At 40.8% G+C, this 26949-nt stretch overlaps 1 protein-coding gene across 1 annotated transcript in view; it reads left to right on the top strand.

The window, feature by feature from the left end:
* LOC112227752 (apoptosis regulator Bcl-2) overlaps window positions 1–26604 on the top strand; it is a 63854-nt gene extending 37250 nt beyond the window's left edge. Inside the window, exon 2 of the mRNA XM_024392600.1 lies at window positions 25479–26604. Coding sequence (XP_024248368.1) covers window positions 25479–25613 — 135 coding nt within the window. The 3' untranslated portion in view covers window positions 25614–26604. The remainder of the gene's footprint in view (window positions 1–25478) is intronic.
* The last annotated feature ends 345 nt before the right edge of the window (window positions 26605–26949 follow it).

Consider the following 26949-nt stretch of genomic DNA (forward strand, 5'->3'; position numbering starts at 1 on the left):
TTTAACTAGGCAAGTCAGTTAAGAACAAATTCTTATTTTACAATGACGGCCTTATGACGTCATTGTAAATGGCCTTATTTTACAATGTTGCATGTTGCGTTTATATTTTTATACAGTGTAAGTATTGTGCAAGCATTGGCCGTTTTGGTTTCAACTCACATTTAGGTCATGTACAACCCTTCCTAATCTGAATGAGATAACAGAAATGACGTTATGGGAACCTCACCTACACTGTAATATCATTATCATTGAAGTGATTGTGAAGTGGTTGTTGAATCAATGGCCGTATCCGAAACCTGTCTTACCTACTACTTACAAAAACAACTGTTTGTGTACTAATCATATTACATACTATTAAATAACATACTGTTTAGTATAAATGTATTCAGTAAGCAACCAACATCAACATACTAGGATCACCCATACTGCCAGTGCGTCACCTAATGCGCTTTTGAATTGTTTCCTGTCATTGGTTCATTTTGGTACAGTCGAGTTTTAATGACTCCAACCTAAGTGTATGTACACTTCCGACTTCAACTGTATATTCAGACCCATGTCTGTGTTTGAGGATTATTTGATGGTTTCCTGTTGAACAGACCTTTATACCTAGAAAAAAAGGACAGACAGTTGAAGTCGGAAGTTTACATACACTTAGGTTGGAGTCATTAAAACTCGTTTTTCAACCACTCCACAAATTTATTGTTAACAAACTATAGTTTTGGCAAGTCGGTTAGGACATCCACTTTGTGCATGACAAGTCATTTTTCCAACAATTGTTTACAGACAGATTTTCACTTATAATTCACTGTATCACAATTCCAGTGGGTCAGAAGTTTACATACACTAAGTTGACTGTGCCTTTAAACAGCTTAGAAAATTCCAGAAAATGATGCCATGGCTTTAGAAGCTTCTGATTGGTTAATTGACATAATTTGAGTCAATTGGAGGTGCACCTGTGGATGTATTTCAAGGCCTTCCTTCAAACTCAGTGCCTCTTTGCTTAACATCATGGGGAAATCAAAATAAATTAGCCAAGACCTCCGAAAAAAAGACAGACTACAGTTTGCAACTGCACATGGGGACAAAGATTGTACTCTTGGAGAAATGTCCACTAGGTCTGATGAATCAAAAATAGAACTGTTTGGCCATAATGACCATCGTTATGTTTGGTGGAAAAATGGGGAGGCTTGCAAGCCGAAGAACACCATCCCAACCGTGAAGCATGGGAGTGGCAGCATCATGTTGTGGGGGTTCTTTGCTGCAGGAGAGACTGGTGCACTTCACAAAATAGATGGCATCATGAGGTAGGAAAATTATGTGGATATATTGAAGCAACATCTCAAGACATCAGTGAGGAAGTTAAAGCTTGGTCGCAAATGGGTCTTCCAAATGGACAATGACCCCAAGCATACTTCCAAAGTTGTGGCAAAATGGCTTAAGGACAACAAAGTCAGGGTATTGATGGGGCCATCACAAAGCCCTGACCTCAATCCTATAAAACATTTGTGGACAGAACTGAAAAAGCGTGTGCGAGCAAGGAGGCCTACAAACCTGACTGAGTTACACCAGCTCTGTAAGGAGGAATGGTACAAAATTCACCCAACCTATTGTGGGAAGCTTGTGGAAGACTACCGGAAACATTTAACCCAAGTTAAACAATTGAAAGGCAATGCTACCAAATACGAATTGGGTGTATGTAAACTTCTGACCCACTGGGAATGTGATGAAAGAAATACAAGCTGAAATAAATCATTCTCTCTACTATTATTCTGACATTTCACATTCATAAAATAAAGTGGTGATCCTAACTGACCTAAAATAGGGAATTTTTACTAGGATAAATGTCGGGAATTGTGAAAAACTGAGTTTAAATGTATTTGGCTGAGGTGTATGTAAACTTCTGACTTCAACTGTAGGTGTCTAGGAGCAGTATTGCTTCACCCACCTTTCATTAATTTGATATAGCAATCCTCTGAGATCTATAGTGCGACTGCAGAAAGATCACATGGAATACCCCAGTATGGTCTTAGAGAAAATGAATCTGATGGGCATGAATTCCATGTTTGGTGTCTAGATATCACAGAAAGTTTCTTTTAAGACTTACAGTATATGAATTCTAAATGATGATCTTTAATGTATGACTAGACCGCATTTCTCCATATCATTTAATCCAATGTCTTTACATTTACTGTTTGTTTTCTGGTTACCATAGTTACTTGGACTCAGAAAGGGGGGGGGGGAAGCACTGTACAACTAAGCCCCAACTGTACAATTATGGTACTTATATCTGCAATGTGGGCTCCAAGTTTTGGAGTTGGCAGCCTTAGGTAATGCATGGAATGCGACCAAAACAGCAAGGTTTTATTTTGTACCGCTTACCTAAATGAATGTGCACTCTGCTGAATATGTGCGGGTTTTGAAATCAAAAGTCTCTGTCTCTCTCTTCTCTCTCTCTCTCTCTCTCTTCCTCCAAGACTATAAACAAGCTCGGAAATGCTTGCCAGAGCGTAAGGAATCATTATGCAAATTCTTAAGAGTATATTCCCAAGAAGCATGAATTGCTGAAGAAATTGCATGAGCAAGCTCTCTCAGAGGGTCAAGATAATTTGACACGTCTCCCCAAACCATGTTGTGAGGTGCATGCAGCCCCTGCTTGCAGAATATATTTTAAAGCATTTCTGCGATGACCCATAGCGTTAGCGTATGTTAGCTAATGAGGAGCTATCTAGCATATCCCACACAAAGACCCTACTTTTATCATCGCCATCTTGATCGATTGTGGTCTGGCTCTGACTTTGAAGATATAGAACTTTGATCCAAGAAAGCCTGTTGGTGGAATGTTTTAAACTATACTTGAGGCCTTTTTTTTACTCTCCAAAGAGCATGCATTGTAGACCTATATAAGCTACATTTTTAGTTGAAATGCAGTCATTATAACAGTTCCGCAGGTAATATAAGTACTTTCCCTCAGACTATGTTTTGGCTAGTTGGCAGGCATTTCGTGCCTGAGAAAACACACACAACTTACAACTTATGTCATGGTCTCAAAATATATATATGCTTATATACTGCTCTACACATTCAATGTTTTTCACTTGCCTGAATGCCTTTCCTTTTTCCATCAGGACAGTCAATAGTCTTAAAGCAGATTGCTGAGGTAACAATACCTCCTACCTAAGCGGGTTAAAGGAAATATTCCATCTTTTACAGATTAAGCTCAGTCTACCATTTCAACAACATCATATTGTTCTATAAAGAGATTGCAGAAAATCTGAATTTACATACTTCTGTCATAACAACACAGGTCAATGTTTAGTAACATCTCAAAATCACCCCAACCTATATTTCACAAAGAAGCGTCTCAATATAGGAGTGTCTCAGTAAATGTTTTATCAAATGTATAGATTTACACTTCAATGTATCATGACGTAGAAGCAGTTATGTTGGACCATGGTATTTTACAGCAATTGTTATTACATATCTCAGTGTTTTGAGAAATAACATAGTGGTATGTTAAATGGAATTTTCTAAAATGTTATTCTTCATATTCATCATCTCTTTAGCACCCCAACCATCAACATACTGTACGTGAAAATGGCACGTTTTTATGTTTTGTAGTAAAAAAAAATATAGAGGAAGATACGTGTTTCCAATGAAATCATCATCCAACTGGTAGACAATTAGTAAGTACTGCCTCCTCATTGGTTAAAATCAAACAATGCACACCGATGTCATTGGAAACACGTATCTTCCTCTATCTTTTTTACTAAAAAACATAGAAACGTGCCATTTTCACATACAGTATGTTGATGGTTGGGGTGGTGCTAAAGAGATGATGAATATGAAGTAAAACATTTTTTAAATGTCCCTTTAGGTGTCATCACTCTTTCTTGATATTGAAACATGTAGCCTCATAACCCTTGAGACTAAGCCTGATAACTCTCACCACATGCCACACCCAAGGGCTTTTTAAAATATGAAATCTCCTAACTATGACCCTGGGGCCTTGTGCTAGTTGGCTGTTGCTAAACCCACACTAACGCTGTGCAACCTCGGTGCAATGGCTTCTCCCTTTTGAATGTGTGGGATCTTCAGTCGTCCACTGGTTCCCCCTCCTCTTCTGTAGCAATGGTTTCCTCCCAGCCTGGGTTGCTTGTGGAGATTCTGAGCTAAAGTAACACAAAAGCTTTCACTGGTTTCAGAGGCTAAATGGTTAGCTTGGCCCTTAGCCTGCAGGGTCCTCACATTGCATTATTTATTCCTCATCCATTATTGCGCATTCTCACTTGAAAGTGGACATTTCGCCCTTGAATTAGTTGTTGAATTCAATATAATTGACTTGGGATTCAAATGGAAGAAGATCAAGGGCAGAGAGACCAGTCAAAGTGTGGGCTCTATTCAATCAGTATGGCGGAAGTTCAGCTTTACAGCGTGATTGAAATTTAAAGGCAATGTTTCTGCTTTAGCGGAGACTGCATTCACAGTAAACGCTGTATATGTCGACTCAATCAGAAATGACCTTTATGTTTTCCATCGCTCAATCTGTAATGCTTCAGCCATACAGATCGAATAGAGACTATTCTTCCTAACAGGTTTTTAACAGGTCTCAGTAAAGGTCATTATATTTGAGTTGAGTTAAACTGGTTTAAACCTTTAAAGCACTGAGAAGGAATACCAACAGGAACTGCTGATGTAGACTTCTACTGGGAGAGAGATTTATTTAGAAGTGCACATCGTGCCTCTCAGGGTAGAGGCAAAGCACTTGTTCCCTTCCCCCAGTCCGTGAGAGATCTGTGCCAATCCCAATCCCAGAGAAACTGCAGCCAAAATCGCCCTCGCACTACCGCCTCTTACCACAATCACGCCTCCATCTCACGCATTCCAATAGTGCACATCGACCGCACATTCAAAACAGTTTGCAGATTAGACATCTCTACTTTCTACAATACTAATGTTATACACTGGACAAAAATATGAACGCAGCATGTTTCATGAGCTGAAATAAAAGATCCCCAAATTTTCCATAGGCACAAAAATGTTATTTATCTCCAATTTTGTGCAGAAATGTATTTACATCCCTGTTAGTGAGCATTTTTCCCTTGCCAAGATAATCCATCCACCTGACAATAATGGCATATCAAGAAGCTGATTAAACAGCATCTTGTGCTGGTGAGAGTAAAAGGCCACTATAAAATGTGCAGATGTGTCACACAACACAATGCCACATATGTCTCAAGTTTTGAGGGAGCGTGCAATTGGCATGCTGACTGCAGGAATTTCCACCAGAGCTGTTGCCATAGAATTTAATGTTCATTTCTCTACCATAAGCCACCTCCAACATCGTTTTAGAGACCACGCCAGCCCAGGACCGCAACATCCGGCTTCTTTACCTGCGGGATAGTCAGACAAGCCACCCAGATAGCTGATGAAACTGAGGAGTATGTCTGTCTGTTATAAAGCCCTTTTGTGGTGAAAAACTCATTCTGATTGGCTGGGCTTGGCTCCCCACCCATGGCTGCTCCCCTGCCCAGTCATTTGAAATCCATAGATTAGGACCTAATGAATTTATTTCAATTGATTGATTTCCTTATATGAACTGTAACTCAGTAAAATCGTTGACATTGTTGCATGTTGCATTTATATTTATATTCAGTATAGCATCCCCCTCTTTAGAAATCAGCCTGAATGTTGCAGAACATTAGCCAAGTTCTATATTTACAGTTTTTTCCAACTGCTTACACAAGTTTTCAAAACTGTCTCCTTTTTTCAAAACTCTACACACAATTCCCAAAACTGCGCACACAAAATGCAAAATGCCTCACATCTCCTTCAAAATGTAACACTGCATTCAAAATGCCATAAACACATGTCAGAATGAAGCATTTGCATCAAATGGCAAACACTGCTTTCATAATAGTACATTTTTGGATATACCATGTAAACACTGTTGTTCTAAATCTAAAGCTCTTTGGTCTTTCATAGGCTTATATCTACATTTCAATACAATGTTCTACAGTGAAAGTAATCTGCTGAGCGGGGTAACAAGTACACTGTAAACACCAATGCAATGTAGAAACAGAAAATATTTATGTAAACCAAAAGTATATTCTTTAGAATACAGTAAAGACCACAATTTGTGTGTGTGGGGTCCCGGGGGGGGTCAGTCCAGGAATTGGTAGGGGGGGGGAGGGGGGATCACCAGTGCTAAGCTACGCTTCATCGCTTCTCCGGCCTGAGTCTCTTGTACATCTGTAAACAAGCGTCCTCGTCCTCCATGATGTCTTTGCCTTTCCACTCTGTACAGAATTCAAACACAGTATGTGTTCGGCATACTGTACAAAAAATGTAGTACAGCATGATAACCAACCTCATTCATTCAATGCAGTGCAGTAAATTGATGGCTGACAGTTACAAATGTTAATGCAATACTATGCAGTCGTACATATTTTACAGTACATTGCTGTAATGCTAAAATAGTCATTAGATAGTTGCATACCTGTTCTCATTTCAGAAGGTTCGAATTATGGACGCCACTGTAAATCGACTCAATTTGGTCAAACCGTGGTTGATCACATGATCAACAAGTTTTGCCCTAATCTCATCAGAGATGGCTCTCCTTCCTTCTCCTCTTTGCCCTCGTCCTCTTCCTCTCCCTCCTACTCCTCTTGCTCTCTGTCCATTGTTGGCATCCATTGTTCAAAACAGGTAATCTAACCTTTGACCTATTTATAGGCCTATACTACAGTAAAGCAGTGATTGGTTAGTGATCAGTTAAGCTATTAGTGTTTGCACATGTGAGGAGTGTGTGTGTGTGACCTGGTGAATAAGTGTAGCATTTTGATTGGTTGTGTTTGGAAAAGGAAAGCAAGTCACTTCCTGTTTGATTTTTGTGTTTTAGGTAGATAATTGTGTGTAGTGTTTGGAAAAAAGTGTTTTATGCAATTGACAACTGAGTCAAACGCTGAGAAATAGCTTATGGTTTTGGATATTTGGTGTGTAGTTTTGCACTTTGAGTGAGAGGTTTCAAAAATCGTGTGACATGAAAAGATTTTGTGTGTAAGCAGTTGGAAAAAACTGTAAGTTAATTGTCTGTTTGTTAGAAGCAAACAGACCTGGGTTCAAATACATGTGTATTTCAGTATGTAGTATTTAAAATAAAATAAAATCCAAAACAAGTACTTTTATTTGAGTAGTTGAACGGTTATTTATAAAAAAACAAATAGCCTACCAAATTGTATTTGAGAGTATTTTCAAATACTATTTTCAAATATCTGGGTTAAATGCATGGGGCTGTATTTGAGTCAGTGTATTTTAGTATTTTCAAATACTTTCCAAGTGTATTTCCAAATACATTCAACATCATATGTGTTATAAAACCAATTTGCGAGTTTAAGAACCCGAAATTGAAATAGGTTTAGAATATTTATTGAGGAAATGGAATGGACGTGAGAATGAGGATTTGGGAGGTGAATGAGAATGGAGCGGGTGAAGCCAAGGGCTGCAGATGAAGGATCCAGGGGGTGTACTCTGTTTGGCTTGGATTCTCAGGTAGACATCATCGTCAGGCCAGTTAGGCTGCTGTGGTGGTGGCATATATATAGCCTCGTTATTGTTAATTTGTTATTGTGTTATTATTTCCTTTTTATATTCAGCAAATGTTTATTGTTTTTTAACTCTGTATTGTTGTGAAAAGTACTCGTAAGTAAGCATTTCACTGTGAAGTCTACACCTGTTGTTTTCGGCTCAGGTAACAAATAACATTGGATTTGATTTTGATTGGAAATGTCATACTGGAGTGTGTCATGTACAGTCAACCAGCTGCTGCTGCTGTTGTTGTCTCTTGCCCATATAACTCTGTCTATGTAATAACCAAGGGCAGGTTACCTGTGTGTAACTGTATGCCCCTCTGTTCGGGCCTCCCATGCCTCTTTGTTCCAGTAAAAGACTCTCTCCCCCTCTCTCTCATTTCTGGGCAGTCTTCACAAAAACAGGGCATCACTTAGGCTATCTCTGATTCATAATTTCAGGGAAATGTGAACCGGGCCTTAATTTATATTTTGTGCGGTTTCATGGTGTTATTTGTTACAATAGAGGCATTTTTTAGTAGGGCTCTCCAATACTGTCCTGGAGAGCTACCAACCCTAATCTAGCGCACCTCATTCTAATAGTTATCTGGTTGATAAGATTCATCAGGTTACAACGAGTTAGAGTGAAAACCTACAGGAAAGTAGCTCTCCAGGAACAGTGTAGGAGAGCCCTGGTCTCGTAGGCCTTGGGCCCTTTAAACGTTTAAGCAATGCTAAGCCATTAGAGTTAGTAGGCCAAATTCAAATAACATCACCAATTTCCTCTAAATTAGCATTAGCAGTGCTAATAACACTAATGTTCTTTGCCCTAGAAAGCCCATTTCTTCCATGCATGCCAGCTAGGATGTTTTAGCAGGAGATGGGTGGGTAAAATAGGGAGGGATAGTGGTTAGGTTACTAATCGTAACTCTATTGCCGGGCTGCTGGGGTGGAATTCACCAGCACATGTTGTCAGCTGGTGCCAGTCATCGAGTGATGACTCTGTGTGCCAGTCCATTTTCCTCTTAATGCGCCAGCTCTGCTTTCAGATGAAAGAGTTTTATCGAGCGCCAACACACTGCCACGCGTCTGTTTATTTTTAGCATTAGCAGCACCTATAGTACAGTAGTGTTCTCTGATAGCACTGAAAACCCAGATATTGACTTTTGAAGTTTCTCATTGTTAAATTGTTTTAAGAAATGGTACAGTAGTGTAATGATTGTAATAAAGTATGCACCTCCTATTTGGTGAGGTTGTTGACCATTTAAATATAAAAGTATTCTCCCTCTATTTCATCTCCCACAATCAGAGAATGCTACTCCTTTCTGGGAGTTCATTTAACTTTTCCAATTATCTGTACATTGTTTTTAGTAAAATAATAATGATATTTTAATTTCCACATAATGGATGACTGGAAGAAAATGAGTATTTGTTTCCTTGAGAAAGTGTTGGGCCTTACCGGAAGCCAAGCCTTGAGGGGGTTCCGCCTGACACATATGATGTATTGCATGTAACACCATCTTAATCCCTTGCTGGATTCATATTTAATGCCCTGGTCGTAATAAGGGAGTATGTATTTACAACAGGCATCAAGCTGCTAAATTATGTATAAACGTTGAGTTGATAGACATCAGGTATGAGACCGATACTCTTCCAGGGAACACTTTGGAGGATGATTCTCCACTTCTCCACACGATGGAAGTTTGTTTATGTCAGATGTTGAATTTGATGCGTTGATTATTCCTCCCAAATCGTCAAGGTTATGATGCCGTGGAGCATCTGGAAAGTGAGCCAGGATACTGCTATGCCTATCCTAATGTGGAAACAGAATCGATGGATAGGTGAAAAGGTCATTGTGTGTGTGTGTGTGTGTGTGTGTGTGTGTGTGTGTGTGTGTGTGTGTGTGTGTGTGTGTGTGTGTGTGTGTGTGTGTGTGTGTGTGCGTGCACACGGGGAGGGATCATGTTCACTCAGACACACTCCAATTGTAATTATGAAGAGTGATGAGACAAAATCCATCTACAAAGAATTTAAATGTTTTCAGCAAAGCCTTAAACAAATACTCTAAATGTTACCTCAGACCTGCCGCAGATACAGTAGGCCCACCTCTTTAAATACCCAAGTTTTCACTCTCCGTAATAAACTACTAATACTAATAATGCTCAAGGTAACATGTAGTAATAAACTGTTGGTAATGGGATAACGGAAACCAAGGACGTACAAATCTATACAAAAGCTGTATTTTCAATAATTGAATTGTTCAGTCAAGTCATAAAAGGCCCCGGTTTTAAAGGCTGAATGGGTGTTGGGTTTCAAAGAAGCCTCTATGAAAGTGCCCAACATGATATGGAGCCAGCCGTTCAAACAGAACAGTGGACCGAAGCTTTACGAGCCAGGCTTTGACTAAATAAAAAATAGATACTGTACAGTATATGAATAAAAGATATCTAGAAATTCACAACTTGACAGTGTCAAGTGAGAATACATGTTGTGCTTTCTCTTTAACTGAATGAACGTTTTATTTCACTTCACCATTTCAATGTAAATACTTTGTATTTGTTGGCACTTTGCTTGGTGAGACACTTGAAAGTGCAGAGCAGGGTTATTCTTCAGTCAAAAGCCTTTTTTTCCATGCCCTCGATTGTTGCCAAGGCAGTCTTGCGAAGAAAATGTTTCTTGTTCCTTCTGATAGTAACATTTTGTAAGAACTTTGAACATCCTCTGACAATGCCCTCTGACCCTGAAGGATTCATATGCTATCAGTGCTTCAAAAATCCAACCACAACAATCAACCTGTAGATGCCTCAACGAGTAACACAGTCATCGAAAATATCCTCCTGAGGCATGATGTTATAGTCTCTGTCATTAGGAGCATAGCAATAAGGCAGTATGAATATGTACATTATTCCTCACCAAATAGTTTGGGGTTTTGTTTTTGTTTCTTTTCATCTTTTTTTGCCTCTGCTTTCGGGGAGAGATCGAGTTGCGGCTCTCACGGGGAGTGAGTGAACTTGAGCTGCCATGGGAACACAGGGTATGGTTGAAGCCAGGGGACTAGATTCTGTGGCTCCAACATCAAACAATCTCGATGCCATTGTGTGACTAGCCACACACATACAGTCACTCACACACACACATTCTGAATGTATGTGGTTGACGTGAAGGAGAGATTGAACAAGAGAGAATTGACTGAGGAAGGGAGGCGCATGCGCGTACCGATAGGACACATGGGGTGTGAGTAGGTCCATTTTGTATAAAACTATGATTATATGTAGAAACCAGACAGCAAACTTGAAATCAATCCTCTAAACTTGATAAATCAACATATCCCCAAGCAACTGGGAGAGTGTGAGCTTTCATTTTTGTACCACAGCAAAGCAATCAGCTGGTAAAACAGCGCAGCGACACAACAGTCCAACAGAACATGGCCTCCTTCAATGGAAAGGACAAAGGGCAACAAGAGTAATAAACAGTTAAATGCTATCCAGGAAAACATAGCTAAAATACTCTCAATGCTCACAAAAACGATCAAAAAGACAAGAGGCTATCGTGTCAGACATGTACAAACAAGGCGTGCGCTGAACAAACAAGACAAAAAAAATGGGCCTTTTGGAAACAAAGTTAGAAACTTTAGAAGAATCGGACCAGCACGATAACAGAATGAGACGTAACATGAGAATATTGTCCTTACCAAAAAAAAGGAGACCTTTTCAGTTACGTTGTCAAACTGATATCAGAGAAACTTGACGTGGGTATATCACCAGAGGATCTGGACCGATGCCATAGGATCGGAGTGAAACAGAAGAACCCTAAACACCCACGGGTAGTAATCTTCAAACTATGGAACTATCAGACCAAAGTCAACATTCTGAAGGCACAAGGGGGGGAAATGACATCAAAATCCAAGGCCAGACCCTTTGATTCGTCAAGGACATGTATCCTAAACTGAGAAAGAAATGCAAAGAATACCTGCCAATCAAAGTCACTGGAGGAAAATGGGACCAAATCTCAACTCCGCTTCCCAGCAGTGCTGTAGGTATGGAAGGGAATGCAAAGGATGGAATTCACAAGCGCAGATGAAGCCTTAATCAAGCTGCAAGAAACCTTTCAATTTGAAGGCCTACAAACATTACTTCCAGACTTGGAATCGTATCAACTCGCCACCCAAGGCTTTTACTTAAGACATATTGTACATTGCACTAAAGAGGAACAATGGGTACATATTGAAGATGAGCATGCTCATCCCCAGAATATTTTCAAGTGTCTGTTTTCAAAGGATGGATCTAACAACATTAAGAACTTTGACATCGGTTTTGCACATCGATGTTAAACTAGACATTGTGTAAGGGATTTCTTCCATTGACGGAGAGGCGGACCAAAGCGCAGCGTGGTTATTTTGATTCATGTTTTAATAAATCACTTCACATGAACAAACTAACAAAAACAAGAAACGTGAAAACCCAAAACAGCCCTATCTTGTGCAAACACAGAGACAGGAACAATCACCCACAAACACACAGTGAAACCCAGGCTCCCTAAGTATGATTCTCAATCAGAGACAACTAATGACACCTGCCTCTGATTGAGAACCATACTAGGCCGAAACATAGAAATACCCAAATCATAGAAAAACAAACATAGACTGCCCACCCCAACTCACGCCCTGACCATACTAAATAATGACAAAACAAAGGAAATAAAGGTCAGAACGTGACACATTGAGCCGATACCGATGTTGGCATTTTTAGCTAATATTGTCCGATTCCGATATGTTCACCGATATATCGTGCATCCATATAAACTAATGTACAGAATGTATTATACAAGAGACAAAATTCACAAATACTATAGCACAACAGCAGAGTCATGTCTTAAGTGTAAAACTAACAGTGACTCGATGTTTCATGCCTTCTTTGAGTTCTATGAAGGTGGAATTAAACATATTACAATATAAATGTACTTTTAATCCATCTATCTGCATATTTCAAGATGGCATATGTGACCGACCACCTTGATTTAGTCCTATGTAGCAAAATTTGAAATTGTATTTTTTACATTGGATAAAAGCAGAGACACAGAGCTACAAAATGGTATATCATCCACTGCATTTAAAGGAACAATGGGAAAGTAATTCTGCTTTGAAAGTTGATCAACTTAACCTCACTTTTGAGAAAATGGCCCTTCAAATGTTTTGGTACTACTACTGGAGAGCCCTCCCTTGTCTACACCCATTCAGCATTGTTCACACCCTTTTAAGCCGGCCCCACTCACCTCTTTAAGGATTCACATGTGAGGTCATGTGCTAAACAGTGAGTAATGTAGTAAAGATTAAGACTAAACGTGGTAAAAGTAGTAGCCTACAATATGGAGAAATTCCAGGTAAACAAAGTGTCCAGATAAAAATATGTGTTTCAATATTAGATGACACTTACCCAGACACACTTGTCTAAATTGGTGGGTCAAATGACTAAAACCAAAGGGAAAATGTGTATAAATGATAATGGCCCGACATTCTTCACTTTTTCCAGCTCGCTAATAATCACCCAAATTAAAGCTAGACAGTCAGATTATAGAAAATTCCAAAAACAATGGATATAGGATTATTTTTTGCAAATTTTGACAGGGAGGAAATGTAACCAATTTTCAGTGCAGCCCTCCGGACCTTGTTGAAGACAGATTTTACCCCAGGGGTTGCATTGATTTTGATACTCCCGGTCTAGGCAGTCAATCCATTATCTGTCAGACGAGTGAGAACTTGAAAAACATGACCTTGGCAGTGTGTCTCAGTCTCTGACTCAGCTCTTGACACCCCGCCCCATGACGGAGAGAATGCCATCCCGTCGATTCTTGATGGAACGCTGTGGTTGTTCACGGGTTTGCAGGTGCTGGGCGGTCGTGTCTCTGTCTCGCTCTGTCTCGCTTCTAGACACAAGTGGGTGTCCGACACTGCAGGGATTGCACCCCATGCAAATTAGTAGCAAGCCATGGATGTGAGTCAGATTCTCAACAGCTGTGGCTTTTTACACATGCACATACACACACACACACAGTTACACATATACAGGAACATTCAAGCACCCAAATCATACTTCAGCTTCATATGGCTTCCTGTGATTTTGTGTTGTTGTGTACAATATGCAGCACCTGTTCATCCTGCAAAATATCATGCCTAAGTTACCAAGCCAAAACAATCTCAAGTCTCACTCAATCCTGTAGCCAAGCTCAAGGAATGTCTCACAAGGCTCCTCCGTTCAATCATGAGGAAACATGCCTCTGGGTCAGTTTTTTTCCTCTGTGATGGTTTAAACCCTCAGAGCAGATGAATTAGCCGGCCACATAACAAAAGCTAACGCGGCCAACCACAGATGCTAAAGGCCAAGCAGGTCTTCACTGCTCTCTGGTAGTGGTCTCTCTAGTGGTTCCAAACCCACAGAACAGCCAGTAAAGCTGACCTGGCTCTGTGGTGGAAGAGGCCAACAGTTCCTCTGGCCATTAATACATCAGATTATAAATAACTTCCAGCACCTTTTAAAGAAGAGAGGAAGAGAGTCCTGGTGAATGGGGGAGACCTAATGCCTCCACAGACTTTGTGAATGGCCTCCTGACTCTGTTGTGGTCAGTGTGTTCCATCCTTATAAGGATGGTGACAGTTGTCAGTGACACAGGGTTGGATTTCAGAGTGACAGAGGCATCATTTCTTCAGATTTCCTGGGCGGCCTGGCTTGGCGCTAAACCAAGAGATGACTTAACCTCCCCCCACAGATTTAACAGCATAGACACAGCAACTCTAGACTAGGAACTAAGAAACTCTTCTTCCTTTGTCGTATTTTACAATTTGGACTAAAAGAGAGAACGGTTTATATTGGGGCAGGGGCGTGCATCTTCTCAGTGACGGTTCAGCAGCCACCCAACCTATCTGCCTTTTCTTCCTCCCTCATACATCATTCACTTTGACTAGCTAATACACACACAGTAATGGTCCATATCCCTCACACAGTAATGGTCCATATCCCTCACACAGTAACGGTCTATGTCCCTCACACAGTAATGGTCCATATCCCTCACACAGTAATGGTCCATATCCCTCACACAGTAATGGTCCATATCCCTCACACAGTAACGGTCCATGTCCCTCACACAATAACGGTCCATGTCCCTCACACAGTAATGGTCCATATCCCTCACACAGTAATGGTCCATATCCCTAACACAGTAACGGTCTATATCCCTCACACAGTAATGGTCCATATCCCTAACACAGTAACGGTCTATGTCCCTCACACAGTAATGGTCCATATCCCTCACACAGTAATGGTCCATATCCCTCACACAGTAACGGTCTATGTCCCTCACACAGTAATGGTCCATATCCCTCACACAGTAATGGTCCATATCCCTCACACAGTAACGGTCTATGTCCCTCACACAATAACGGTCCATGTCCCTCACACAATAACGGTCTATGTCCCTCACACAATAACGGTCCATGTCCCTCACACAATAACGGTCCATGTCCCTCACACAGTAACGGTCTATGTCCCTCACACAGTAACGGTCAATGCAATGTTGAGCATTTCACACAGTTAGGGCTCTATTTTCAGCTGGCTTTAAGGCGGCGCTACTATTAAACGCCTGTTAGTTTGCAATTTCGTTATTTAGAAACTGGTGCATTGGCATTTTCCAGTTCTAACGCCAGGTTCGGCAATTTACCTGTCTAACATCAGCACACTTGCGCTCAGATGGGAGGGGTGGAAATATTTGAGGTGTGTCCTTAAAAACATGATCTAAAGTGCTTATTTCAGGAAGAGCTGGTAGGGATATTTAAGGCCAACAAAAAGCTGGTTTAAGAGGTAACACGGATGGTTATGTCATGAATGTTGACAGCAGAAAACACAGCCTATCCAGCCATGACACACACTGCCCATATGAGCATGGAACAAGATGTGCTTTTGGTGCTATAAACACTATAAACACATAAAACACTCATACTATCCTTAAACCAAGCATATCCTCCCTTCTTCTCAATGAAGACTGTTTTCTTTTTGTCCTGACCAATGTAGCTAATCAAGTAGGCTAGTCAAGACTGTCAAAGTGTTTGGCTTGTGAGACTGCTTGGAAATAAATCTTAATCACCAAAGCTTTATTAAAATATCAAGTTTGAGAGGAGCTAAACCGTGAGCTGACATTCTCTTTTTATCTATGTATTGTTGACATTATCTTAGCCATGCTTTGGACGTGCCTAAAACCTCCTCCATGATGTAGGCTAAATGTATCCATTGTTTTTCGTTGAATTTTATTAAAACCAAAGTTATTAGAATGATTCACTCTCCAATGCAAATTCTGGAGAAGTGTAAATACGATCTATAAGATGGTTTCAATATGTACACAACCGTTCAAAAGTTTGGGGTCACTTGTTTGGGGTCTGTTTGGGGTCACTTGTTTTTGAAAGAAAAGCACATTTTTTGTCCATTAAAATAATATCAAATTGATCAGAAATACAGTGTAGACATTGTTAATGTTGTAAATGCAGTTTACAGTAGGCCTAGCCCCTTTATCAGTGTGAATGCTATGTATATATTTCAACATTGAAGCTATGCAATTACTTACAACAATGTGGGACAACAGGTTCAAGTGAACATATTTAGCAAAGATGGGATAGGTTTACATTTTGTTATTTTGTTTCTGTAAGCTGTTTAACAAACTATAACAGACTAAAATTGGAGTTGATTCCAAGGCAATACATCAAAGACCAGACCTTTCGCGCCAATGCCAGCCACTTTCGCCAATAATTGTGGTTGTGAAAATAGCAAAAATATTTCTGAACCTACAGCAAAAATATTTCAGTACCTATAGCGGTACCTATAGCGGTACCTATAGCGGTACCTATAACGGTACCTATAGTGCTACCTATAGTGCTACCTATAACGGTACCTATAGTGCTACCTATAGTGCTACCTATAGCGGTACCTATAGCGGTACCTATAACGGTACCTATAGTGGTACCTATAACGGTACCTATAGCGGTACCTATAGCGGTACCTATAGCGGTACCTATAGCGGTACCTATAACGGTACCTATAGTGGTACCTATAGTGGTACCTATAACGGTACCTATAGTGGTACCTATAGCGGTACCTATAGCTCTACCGCCAGCACTTTGATTGACCGTTGCGTTAGGTTTGTTAAAATAGATCCCTGAAGGTTAGCTAAGGTTCTTACAGCTTTTAACTCCGTGTTTTTAAAAAAAACGTTATTTGCTTCTGTTCAAGGACAAGAAATTTGTCACGGATACTAAATGGTAAACTCTGGTCTTTTTCCATTGGCTAACATCAGAAATGGACCAGTAACTGAAAGGTCGCTATTTCGAATACCCGAGCCGACAAGGTGAAAAATCTGTTATTGTGGCCGCCGTACTACAATGGCTAACCCTGTAAAACAACATAGTTTACTGCACCTATGTGGTGTATGTAACAATTTAAAAGTTTGCATGTGACACTTTTTATACTTTCTGTGGGAAAGGGATTTTCATGGAAGACCCTGTTGTCTTCACTACATTTTGGGCACATGTATATGGGGACAGGGAAAGAGGAGGGAAAGGAGAGACAGCTGGATTGGATCTCTTGGAACTTTTGGCAGAATGGTGAATGAAACCAGATCGGTGGACCGCATTGGCTCGGACTAGATTGACCCCATCCCACTACTTCCACTTTCTGTCCTGTGCATCGGTTGTTGATAGCTTTGCTCAGCCACGAACAGGATTTACACACTCAAATTACCAATGTGACTCTCAATGGCCCAAAGCAGGCTTTGAGAAGTAACACATGCAACATGTCTGTTTATAGCAGAAACAAACAAGCATACACTATGTGACAGATGGGAAATATATATTTTTAATCTTCATTACAAATTAGATTATTGGTTACTAGGGATGTTTATATTTACCTTTTTTTTAGTCATTTTGCAGACACTTTTATCCAAAGCGACTTACAGGAGCAATTAGGGATAAGTGCCTGCTCAAAGGCACATCGACAGATTTTTCACCTAGTCGACTCAGGGATTCAAACCAGCAACCTTTCAGTTACTGGCCAACGCTCTTAACAGCTACCTGCTACTTATGTGTGTGATACCATGCACTGTAAAAGAGGCCGCTGTAAGCAGATCTAGCCCTTGTCCCCAAAACAACAACAAAGAGTACTGTATCCGGAGATGAACCAAAACAGGACCAGCAGAAGGTAGCTTCAATAGGAAGAGAGGGCAAGGGGATGAAATAAAAACCCATTAAGTAAAGTGGAGATGGGAGGGGACATGCCCCCACCCACCAAGATATAGGGCCTGCCATGTGTGCCAATCTCATTACCCATAAGGCTTTCCTGAAAAAGCAACAGTCTGGCCCTCCTCTAGGTTCAGTATCTAGTGTTCTGTTTCAACTCTCCCGGCCCTCCTAATCCTCTCATATCAGTGTGAGGCTGCCCTCCCCCGGTCACAGGGTTCAATGCCCCCCCCAAAAAAAATATAAGCCGAGAAGGGAAGACATAGGAGGGAGGGGGGATTGCACCTTGACCCAGTAATCCAATGCATCCTAAAAAGGTAATTACTTGCAGTTTAATCTCCTGACTCTGGTATAGTGCAATAGACAAAATACAAATCTCTCTCCCTCCGGGCTTTGTACATTTAACAGCATTATTCATGTCTCACTCTTACTTATGCCAATAGCATTGTTAGGCCTTAAAGAACAACAGTCAAACTGTGTTTCATCATTAAATTAAGGATATTCTCTGAGGTATAAAGTGTGAGGAAAGAATCATATAACGTCTTGACTAAGCTGCAGCTCTATGTGTGCTACCGCAAGTTAGTTACAGCTCCCTGAGAATGTCTCAGTATCAGTTTTTGTATTAAACACATAATAACATGATACCAAAATAAAACCTATGAAACTGGGTTGACAAGATGTTCATCTTTCCTCTGTGGAAAATGTTAAAAAAACATCACACAGGGACAACATTGCATCTGCCCCAAACTACTTCATATAGACAAAATAATTTACTGCTTCCTGCGTTGCACTCACCCAGCCGTGGGGTGCATACAGATGGAGGTGCACGTTCAGGCCCTGTGGCTACTACATCAAAGTGAACAAAACCCCCCTCCCCACCCCTACTCTCTCTCTACCACACATGCATGCACACGCACACACACCATGGCCTACACACTGATTGGATAGGACTGGGAGGATGTGTGCTTTTTAATTCCCTAATGCGTTTTTATCTGTGATACTGACCCCCTGAGGGAGGGCAACCTGGGAAGGGCCACAGGGGCCCCTGAAGTCAGAGATGGGTCAACCTGTGCACAGCAGGGGGGGGGTCCATCTTCACCTCCGTTACATTGCCTTAATGACTGAATCTTGTTTATCTCAAAGAGAAAAAACTGCTTTTAAGACCTCATTAGTCCACGGGGCTCCATGAAAGTGCGCTGTAAGGAGGAACTGTTGCTAGGGTAACAGCTAAAAGGAAAGTTCCTTGAAATGAACAAATATAATTTCAATGTTGTGGTCAGGGGCAATAAGGGCATAGTTTGTGTGCTTTTGTCGCATGTTAATTTCCCCAGGTAGTCACACTATTTTGTTTTATTATTTGGCATCAATGTATCTGTGACAAGCTATACAAAAGGTACTATGCATATATCCCATGTTGACGTAGTTATTTCTGTATTTGACGTGTACTGTATGAATCATTCTAAAACGTTGAACCGTTCTCACGCAGTGGTCCTTTTAATTAGATGAATGCACTAATTGTACGTCTCTCTGGATAAGGGCATCTGCTAAATGACTAAAATGTCAAATGTAATTGTTGTTTGTATACTCCAGCATGCATCTGTTCCAATGAGAACACTCCTCTTCTTAGGCAGCTCAGTATAGTGTGAACTGTGCTCTGTTCACTTTCCCATGGTGCCTTTATATCTATGACCAGCTAATTCATTTGCTCAGCTGAAAACATGGCGGGGGTCAAAAAAAACAGACCCAGAGGCATCCTTCCACGTGATTGAATGGAGACATTGTACGATATTCCTCCTGTTCAGCTCAGGGGTTGTGTGAAACTTCAGGTCTTTTTGGCTGTATGATAAAGTTGTCGGATGTTACACGTTAGCTCTGCTTAGTGGCTGTGGGAAAGGATGTCATAATGTGTATGGCTCGTAGGAGGCCTGTGGGCCAAACACACATCATGGGATAGGCAGCAAGTAGATCAGCGAATTGTCACACGCTTGAACTCAGGAGTGTGTGAGTGTGCATCTGAGCTCATCATGGGACAACTCACACACTTCTAAACTCAGACACACATAATACAGCCACATCTGAGTACAGTATACACACACAGCACACACATACATACACACACAGCACACACACATACATACACACACAGCACACACACATACATACACACACAGCACACACACGTACATACACACACAGCACACACACATACATACACACACAGCACACACACACATACATACACACACAGCACACACACACAGCACACACACATACATACGCACACACACATACATACACACACAGCACACACACATACATACACACACACACAGCACACACACATACATACACGCACACACATACATACACACACACACAGCGCACACACACATACATACACACATACATACACACACAAACATTGTTAAATCTTATCACATCACTCTGTCAAGTTGTCTTTTCCAGGGCTGGCTACATTTGACATGTGATGTGACAAAGCCAGAGACATGGAGGCTATAACATGAACTATATTTCAAATGGCCCAGCTATTGAAGCCGATAACAGGTCCACTGTCATCTGACAGAGTGGGTGGGCCTGGATTGGAAGCCTCCCCATTTTCTGAGAGTTTTGCTTCCTTTCTCCTCGATTGCGATATCCCTCTGGCAAACTCTTTTTAGAATGTCTGCCAGGAATGAGGCCCTCACACTAAAATCTGTGTGTCTGCCGAGGCAGGGGGCGGAGGTTGGGGGGGGTTCAGCACAAATGAGAGACAGGGACGTGTTGTTGCCAACGTGTGACAGGTGCCTGAGCAGGGCAAAGCCCTCAACGTTCCTATTCTCATTCTCAACTCCCTGTTTAGCCTGACAAGAGTCCAAGAGGAGCCCTTTTCTCACGAGGAGAGTCCTTTGTTGGAGCTTTGAGAACTAATCTCTTCTTGTTTTCTCAGTCATTCCACCTTAAGAAGACTACCATACCTTGAATTGACCCACCTACATCATTTGATCAAAGCGATTGGATGTCTGAGAGAGAGAGAGACACACAGAGAGAGAGAGACAGAGACAGCAACACAGAGAGAGCGAGAGAGACAGCAACACAGAGAGAGAGAAAGAAAAACCGAGAGTGAGAAAGTGAGACACATAGTGAGACAGAGAGAGAGAGAGTGAGACAGAGAGTGAGAGTGAGAAAGAGAGCGACTGGAATATTAGAGAGAGAGATGGGAGTATGAATGGGAATGAGATTGGAGTGAGACAGGAATGTGAGAGAGAGAGAGAGAGAGAGATATGGGAATGAGATGTGAATGTGTGAGAGAGAGAGAGAGATATGGGAATGAGAAAGTAGAAGGATGAGACCGAGGGAGAAAGGAATGAGAGAGATGGAAATTAGAAAGAGAAAGAAAAAGAGAGTTTGATTGTCTCTCCACGATAAGCCATTTTATCATGCTGACCCTCCAATGAACTGAGAGAGGAAACTCCCCAGACGAAGAATTCCCCCATTATCCAGTCTATGCCCTAATCAGCATATCATGCAAATTCGTCTAAATCCATTTGGCTAATCCCCTGGATTAAACGACCTAATCAAGCCCTTATTAACCCATGTGTGGGTACAGTGAGTCAGAGACTGTCACATTTGGCAGGCTATGTTACAATACCTGGGCTTTGATCCAAGGCATTAGGGAAAACTCTGGGAAAGGGCTTGATTGACTTCTTGGGCTGCATACAAAGCAACGTCTGTATAACAAAGAATTACATATGTTTATCTAGCAGTTATTGGATGTGGCATTCTGAAGATTCACAACTTAGTCTAACCCTTTGTAAAGAATCTCAGTAAATATTAGTACAAAGGCAAGTGAATAACCATATTTTTTTATTCACCTCGGGAAAGAAGGGGGGACGACGACAAGAGAGAGTGTGTGTGTGTGTGGGGGGGGGGGTGTATCAGGTGATCAACAAAGCAGCTGTTGTTGTGGGTGTAAATACCTAATAGCCCTTGCTTGTGGAATAAACCGTGACATCAAACCAGCGTTGTCCATGTTATGGACAGCTCTCTATCACGGTACTATTGTGTAGCCCCATACTGTAGAAGTATGACCGTGACAGCAGAGAGCCAGTGTGACATTTATGGTTTACAGTACATGCACGAGGTTGTTCTGTTGACACTGGATATGCATGATGAACTGTACTTTCCTGGACACCTGTTCCCCTCGCTGGAATCGATGAATGGAATTACCCGTGATATGACTTTTATTAATATGCTAATGAGGTATGTATGCTAATGATGCAGTTCCTATGGTGATGCTGATGTGTCCAGACTGAGCCAATCGAGGAATTTCCCACGATGTCATCAATCTATTTTTTGTTTAATGTGTGTTCTCGTCAATGTAAACTTTGAAAGATGCTCGCCTCGATTTCCTACTTTTATTACAGTAAGCACCTTGGTGGATATTGGAAGTGTAAACAATGGCTATGTACGTCATATTGCTGGAAGAGAGGGTATTTTGTACATAATATGATGTGGTGCTCCTCATGCTCCAAGACACAGGATATCAACCTGTGGCTGTCAGAGAAATGGTCAAAGACATGCACTCTTCTCATTGACATATAGTTTAAAATTAGGTAGGTACGTGTGTATGGGAAATTGGGAAGATTACATACTGGAAGGCTACTTTTATATCCTATACATTCTGACTAGAGGATTATCCTATGTTATGAAGACTTTTGTGTGAGCTACACTAATGAATCTATGGTGCTGAATATTGCATCGGCACTCTGACTTGAGCTCAGAAGAAGCGTGAACTCTAGCCAGAGTACTCAGCAGCACATTTCCTCTCTCTCTCTCCCCTTCTACTCTGAGTCATTTTGATGTGCAGCAGTTGTGGGTTAACCTCCTACCAGCACCAGAAGCATGCCGTTACCACTCCTTCTCTTTCCACCCTTTCCTCTCGGTCTCTCCTCTTCACTTCTTGTCATCTGCTCTAGCTGGTTTTGATGTGCAGCAGTTGTGGGTTAACCTCCTCCCAGACATCACATTGGGGAAGCTTCCTTCCTGCAAGCTGTTCAGGGCTAAGAAACGGGTCTGCCCTGCAGATATTCTCTCCACTGACAAGATGCTGGAACCAGTGGGAAGGGGAATCATACAATCCAAACAATTGCGCACGAGCCGGCCCCTCACTGGGCTAGAACACTGGGGCCTGAACGCAGCCTACGGGCTTGAGCTGTAGATGAGAGTCTGTGCCAAATGTAATGTGGTACAAGCACGCTGCAATAAAAACACGGCTTTACTTATTAAGCAGTCTACTCCACTGTGTATGGGGTCTGGGGAGGGGAGGAGAAAACGGAGGCACACTAGTATTCAGTTTACCAACCACACACACACACACACACTGGGATCTAGGGTTCTGGAGCTTAAAGCTACAATATGTAGCTTCGCTATACTCGCATTAAAACCTGCTAACCATGTGTATATGACCAGTAGAATTTTATTTGTATCTTTTTGTGCGACCATACCAAATTCACATAGAAATGTGAGTTATAGATCTTTCTTTCTCCTTGAAAGCAAGTCAAAGAAGCGGTAGATCTATGTGCGCTATTTCTATGCTTCCCGTTCTTCAGTTTAGTTTTAGCGTCTTCTACTTTCAGTTTTGTGCCCCAGCTTTCAACAGCTGAAAATATCATATTTTTGGTTGTGGAAAATATATTTCGCAGTGATTTAGATTGTTTAATTATTTTCTACACGATGACTGCTTGTTTTGTCATATAACCTGAAATTAGGAGAACTACAGCAACCAAAGGCCATAGAAAAGACACACACACACTTAGATTTCACAAGGTCTGGGAATACAATGTTACATATCCAGCTCTTAGTATACAACCTGGGTCGCATACACACAGGAATAAAGTTTACAGTGCTAAACAACCTTAAAATATGTAAAACACTGGAGGCAGTCTAGCACTGGAGGCAGTCTAGCACTGGAGGCAGTCTAGCACTGGAGGCAGTATTGTATGCCCTAAATTTGTAAAGATTCAATCAGAAGATGCTGTACTGTGTATTGTTATAGTGTACTGTGTATTGTTATCTTGTACTGTGTTGTTTTATTGTACTGGACTGTGTGTTATTATATTGTACTGTACTGTGTATTGTTATATTGTACTGTACTGTGTGTTGTTATATTGTACTGTACTGTGTATTGTTATTTTGTACTGTACTGTGTGTTGTTATATTGTACTATACTGTGTATTGTTATTTTGTACTGTACTGTGTGTTGTTATATTGTACTGTACTGTGTTGTTATATTGTACTGTACTGTGTATTGTTATATTGTACTGTACTGTGTGTTGTTATATTGTACTGTGTGTTGTTATATTGTACTGTACTGTGTTGTTATATTGTACTGTACTGTGTGTTGTTATATTGTACTGTACTGTGTATTGTTATATTGTACTGTGTGTTGTTATATTGTACTGTACTGTGTGTTGTTAAATTGTACTGTATGTTGTTATATTGTACTGTGTGTTATATTGTACTGTACTGTGTATTGTTATTTTGTACTGTGTGTTGTTATATTGTACTGTACTGTGTGTTGTTATATTGTACTGTGTGTTGTTATATTGTACTGTACTGTGTATTGTTATATTGTACTGTACTGTGTGTTGTTATATTGTACTGTGTGTTGTTATATTGTACTGTACTGTGTGTTGTTATATTGTACTGTGTGTTGTTATATTGTACTGTACTGTGTGTTGTTATATTGTACTGTGTGTTGTTATATTGTACTGTACTGTGTATTGTTATTTTGTACTGTGTGTTGTTATATTGTACTGTACTGTGTGTTGTTATATTGTACTGTGTGTTGTTATATTGTACTGTACTGTGTATTGTTATTTTGTACTGTGTGTTGTTATATTGTACTGTACTGTGTGTTGTTATATTGTACTGTGTGTTGTTATATTGTACTGTACTGTGTATTGTTATATTGTACTGTACTGTGTATTGTTATATTGTACTGTGTGTTGTTATATTGTACTGTGTGTTGTTATATTGTACTGTACTGTGTGTTGTTATATTGCATCAGATATGCATTCATAATTTTTCCATCCAGTTTTTAAAAAGCAACAAATTACCAGGAACAGCTATTCATTAGGGTTATCCCCTTGCTTGTCATATTAGTATTACACTCTATTACATTCCACTGAACATGTTGGGGGAAGAACCTGAACGTTTCCTTGTAACCGGACCAGTGGACAGATTTGGGGAAGAACCTGAACATTTCCTTTTGTTTCAAAACCAGATAATATGCACAGATACATTTGTTTGTGGTTTGTAGTTGTGTGGGATCGGATGTTTTGGTCTTACTTACTGTATGCCTGGTATGCAAAGAAGCTGTGTGTGTGTGTGGGGGGACAGACAGAGGAGGCTCAGGGATAGAGCCACAGAGATATGGGCCCCATGTATCCATGGTCATTGAGACATTTTACTGATGCATAGTGTCTATATAGATCAATGAAAAAATTAAATTGAAGGGTTGAGGGGGCACGAACTGATATTATAACAAACTAATTTACATGGCGGCTGAATGTTCAGTAATTAGAATAAAGAACAGTTGTAGTGATGATACTAACCTCTCTCTTTCTCTCTCTCTTTCTCAGGACGCCTTTGTGGAGATCTATGGGCAGCAGAGGATCTCTGCCTTCCACTCCTGGCCCTACCTAAAGACAGTGTTCGGCCTGGCCGCCCTGGGTGCAGCCGGAGTCACCATTGGAGCCTTGTTCATCCAGAAGTGATATAAAAGACCCCAGAGGACCTTTCCCCTCCCTCTCGCCTCTCCTACCAGGTTCTTACCCAGTAGCCCAAAAAAGAAAGGCAAACAGCACTTTTTTCCCTTGAAAAACTGGCGACCTATAACTTTGCTGTGCACGGACTACAATATTTCGTCTCTCGTTCCTCGCTTTTTCTTTTCTCTTTGAAAGCACCTCACAGCTCAGCACTGCCCATCCCGGGCCTGTAGCCCGGTTCAATCCCAGAGCTGCCGGATCTTCTTCAAAGAAGACCGCACCGCTCTGTTGCTTGGTTGCTTATTTCATATTCCATGACCCGTCCTCTTGCGTATTGAAAAGATGAAAAAGAAAAATATGTATACAAATCAATCACACGGAACGCAACATGTTTTTTCTGACAAATGCAGCCTTGTATATTCATACAGACTTACAGATGGATTCACCCATGCGTACTGTATACTAGACAGCTACCAACAGGGAATATCATTGGAAAGATTGCATACACACTTGATCATTTTATACTAATGCATAAACACATACCAACGGGTAGATACTGAATGTTACAGGCAAACATATTCACACAAACTCATGTGTGTGCTCTAACAATTAAACAAATTACTTTTATGATGTATGGTTAATGAACATAAGAAAAGTGATTGTTTATTCAGAAACTGAAAAACAAGATTTTCTTTCTTTTTAATAACTATTTTCAGCATGATTCTGTGGTGTATGTAGCATGTAACATTGACAGAAAAGTAAAACATTTTTAAAAAACATCCCAAATGTACTGTACATACAGCTTCCATCGCCAGCATGAGTGGTGAAAGTGGTCGTTTTTGACTGAGTGACCATTTATGCATGATGACTTTTGATGACAGGAATTATTGGTTTGTTTTTCTAGTTTGGGTGGTGAAGGCTCACTGTGCACAAACCCCCAAGGGAACTTCAATCAAATCCAATAGATGTGAGAATTTACTATTAAAGTTCTTGTCTCTGATTCGTCCCCCATGTTTCTTTGTTTGTGGAACACAAGAGCGTGACCTAAATGTTGAGAAGGAATATTCTCTGGAGTTTCTCTCGCTTGCTGTATATTCTAAGGATCGAAAGCCATTTTCAAGCACACCTGAATGTATTATAGCCAGTCCCAATGTGCCACCTACCCTTTGGCCCAAACCCTGATGGGATAGTAAATCGAGGATAGTAAAACGAGGATAGTAAAACAAGGACAATTTGTCAGTCCCCACATGGAAAAAGGCTGTTTTAAGCTTAGGGCTTAGGTTGAGGGTTTTGGTTGCAATTAGGGTTAGAATTAGGGTTTGGGTTAAATTAGGGTTACATGCTG

The sequence above is a fragment of the Oncorhynchus tshawytscha genome, linkage group LG29 (assembly GCF_018296145.1).
Source record: "Oncorhynchus tshawytscha isolate Ot180627B linkage group LG29, Otsh_v2.0, whole genome shotgun sequence".
Taxonomy (NCBI): domain Eukaryota; kingdom Metazoa; phylum Chordata; class Actinopteri; order Salmoniformes; family Salmonidae; genus Oncorhynchus; species Oncorhynchus tshawytscha.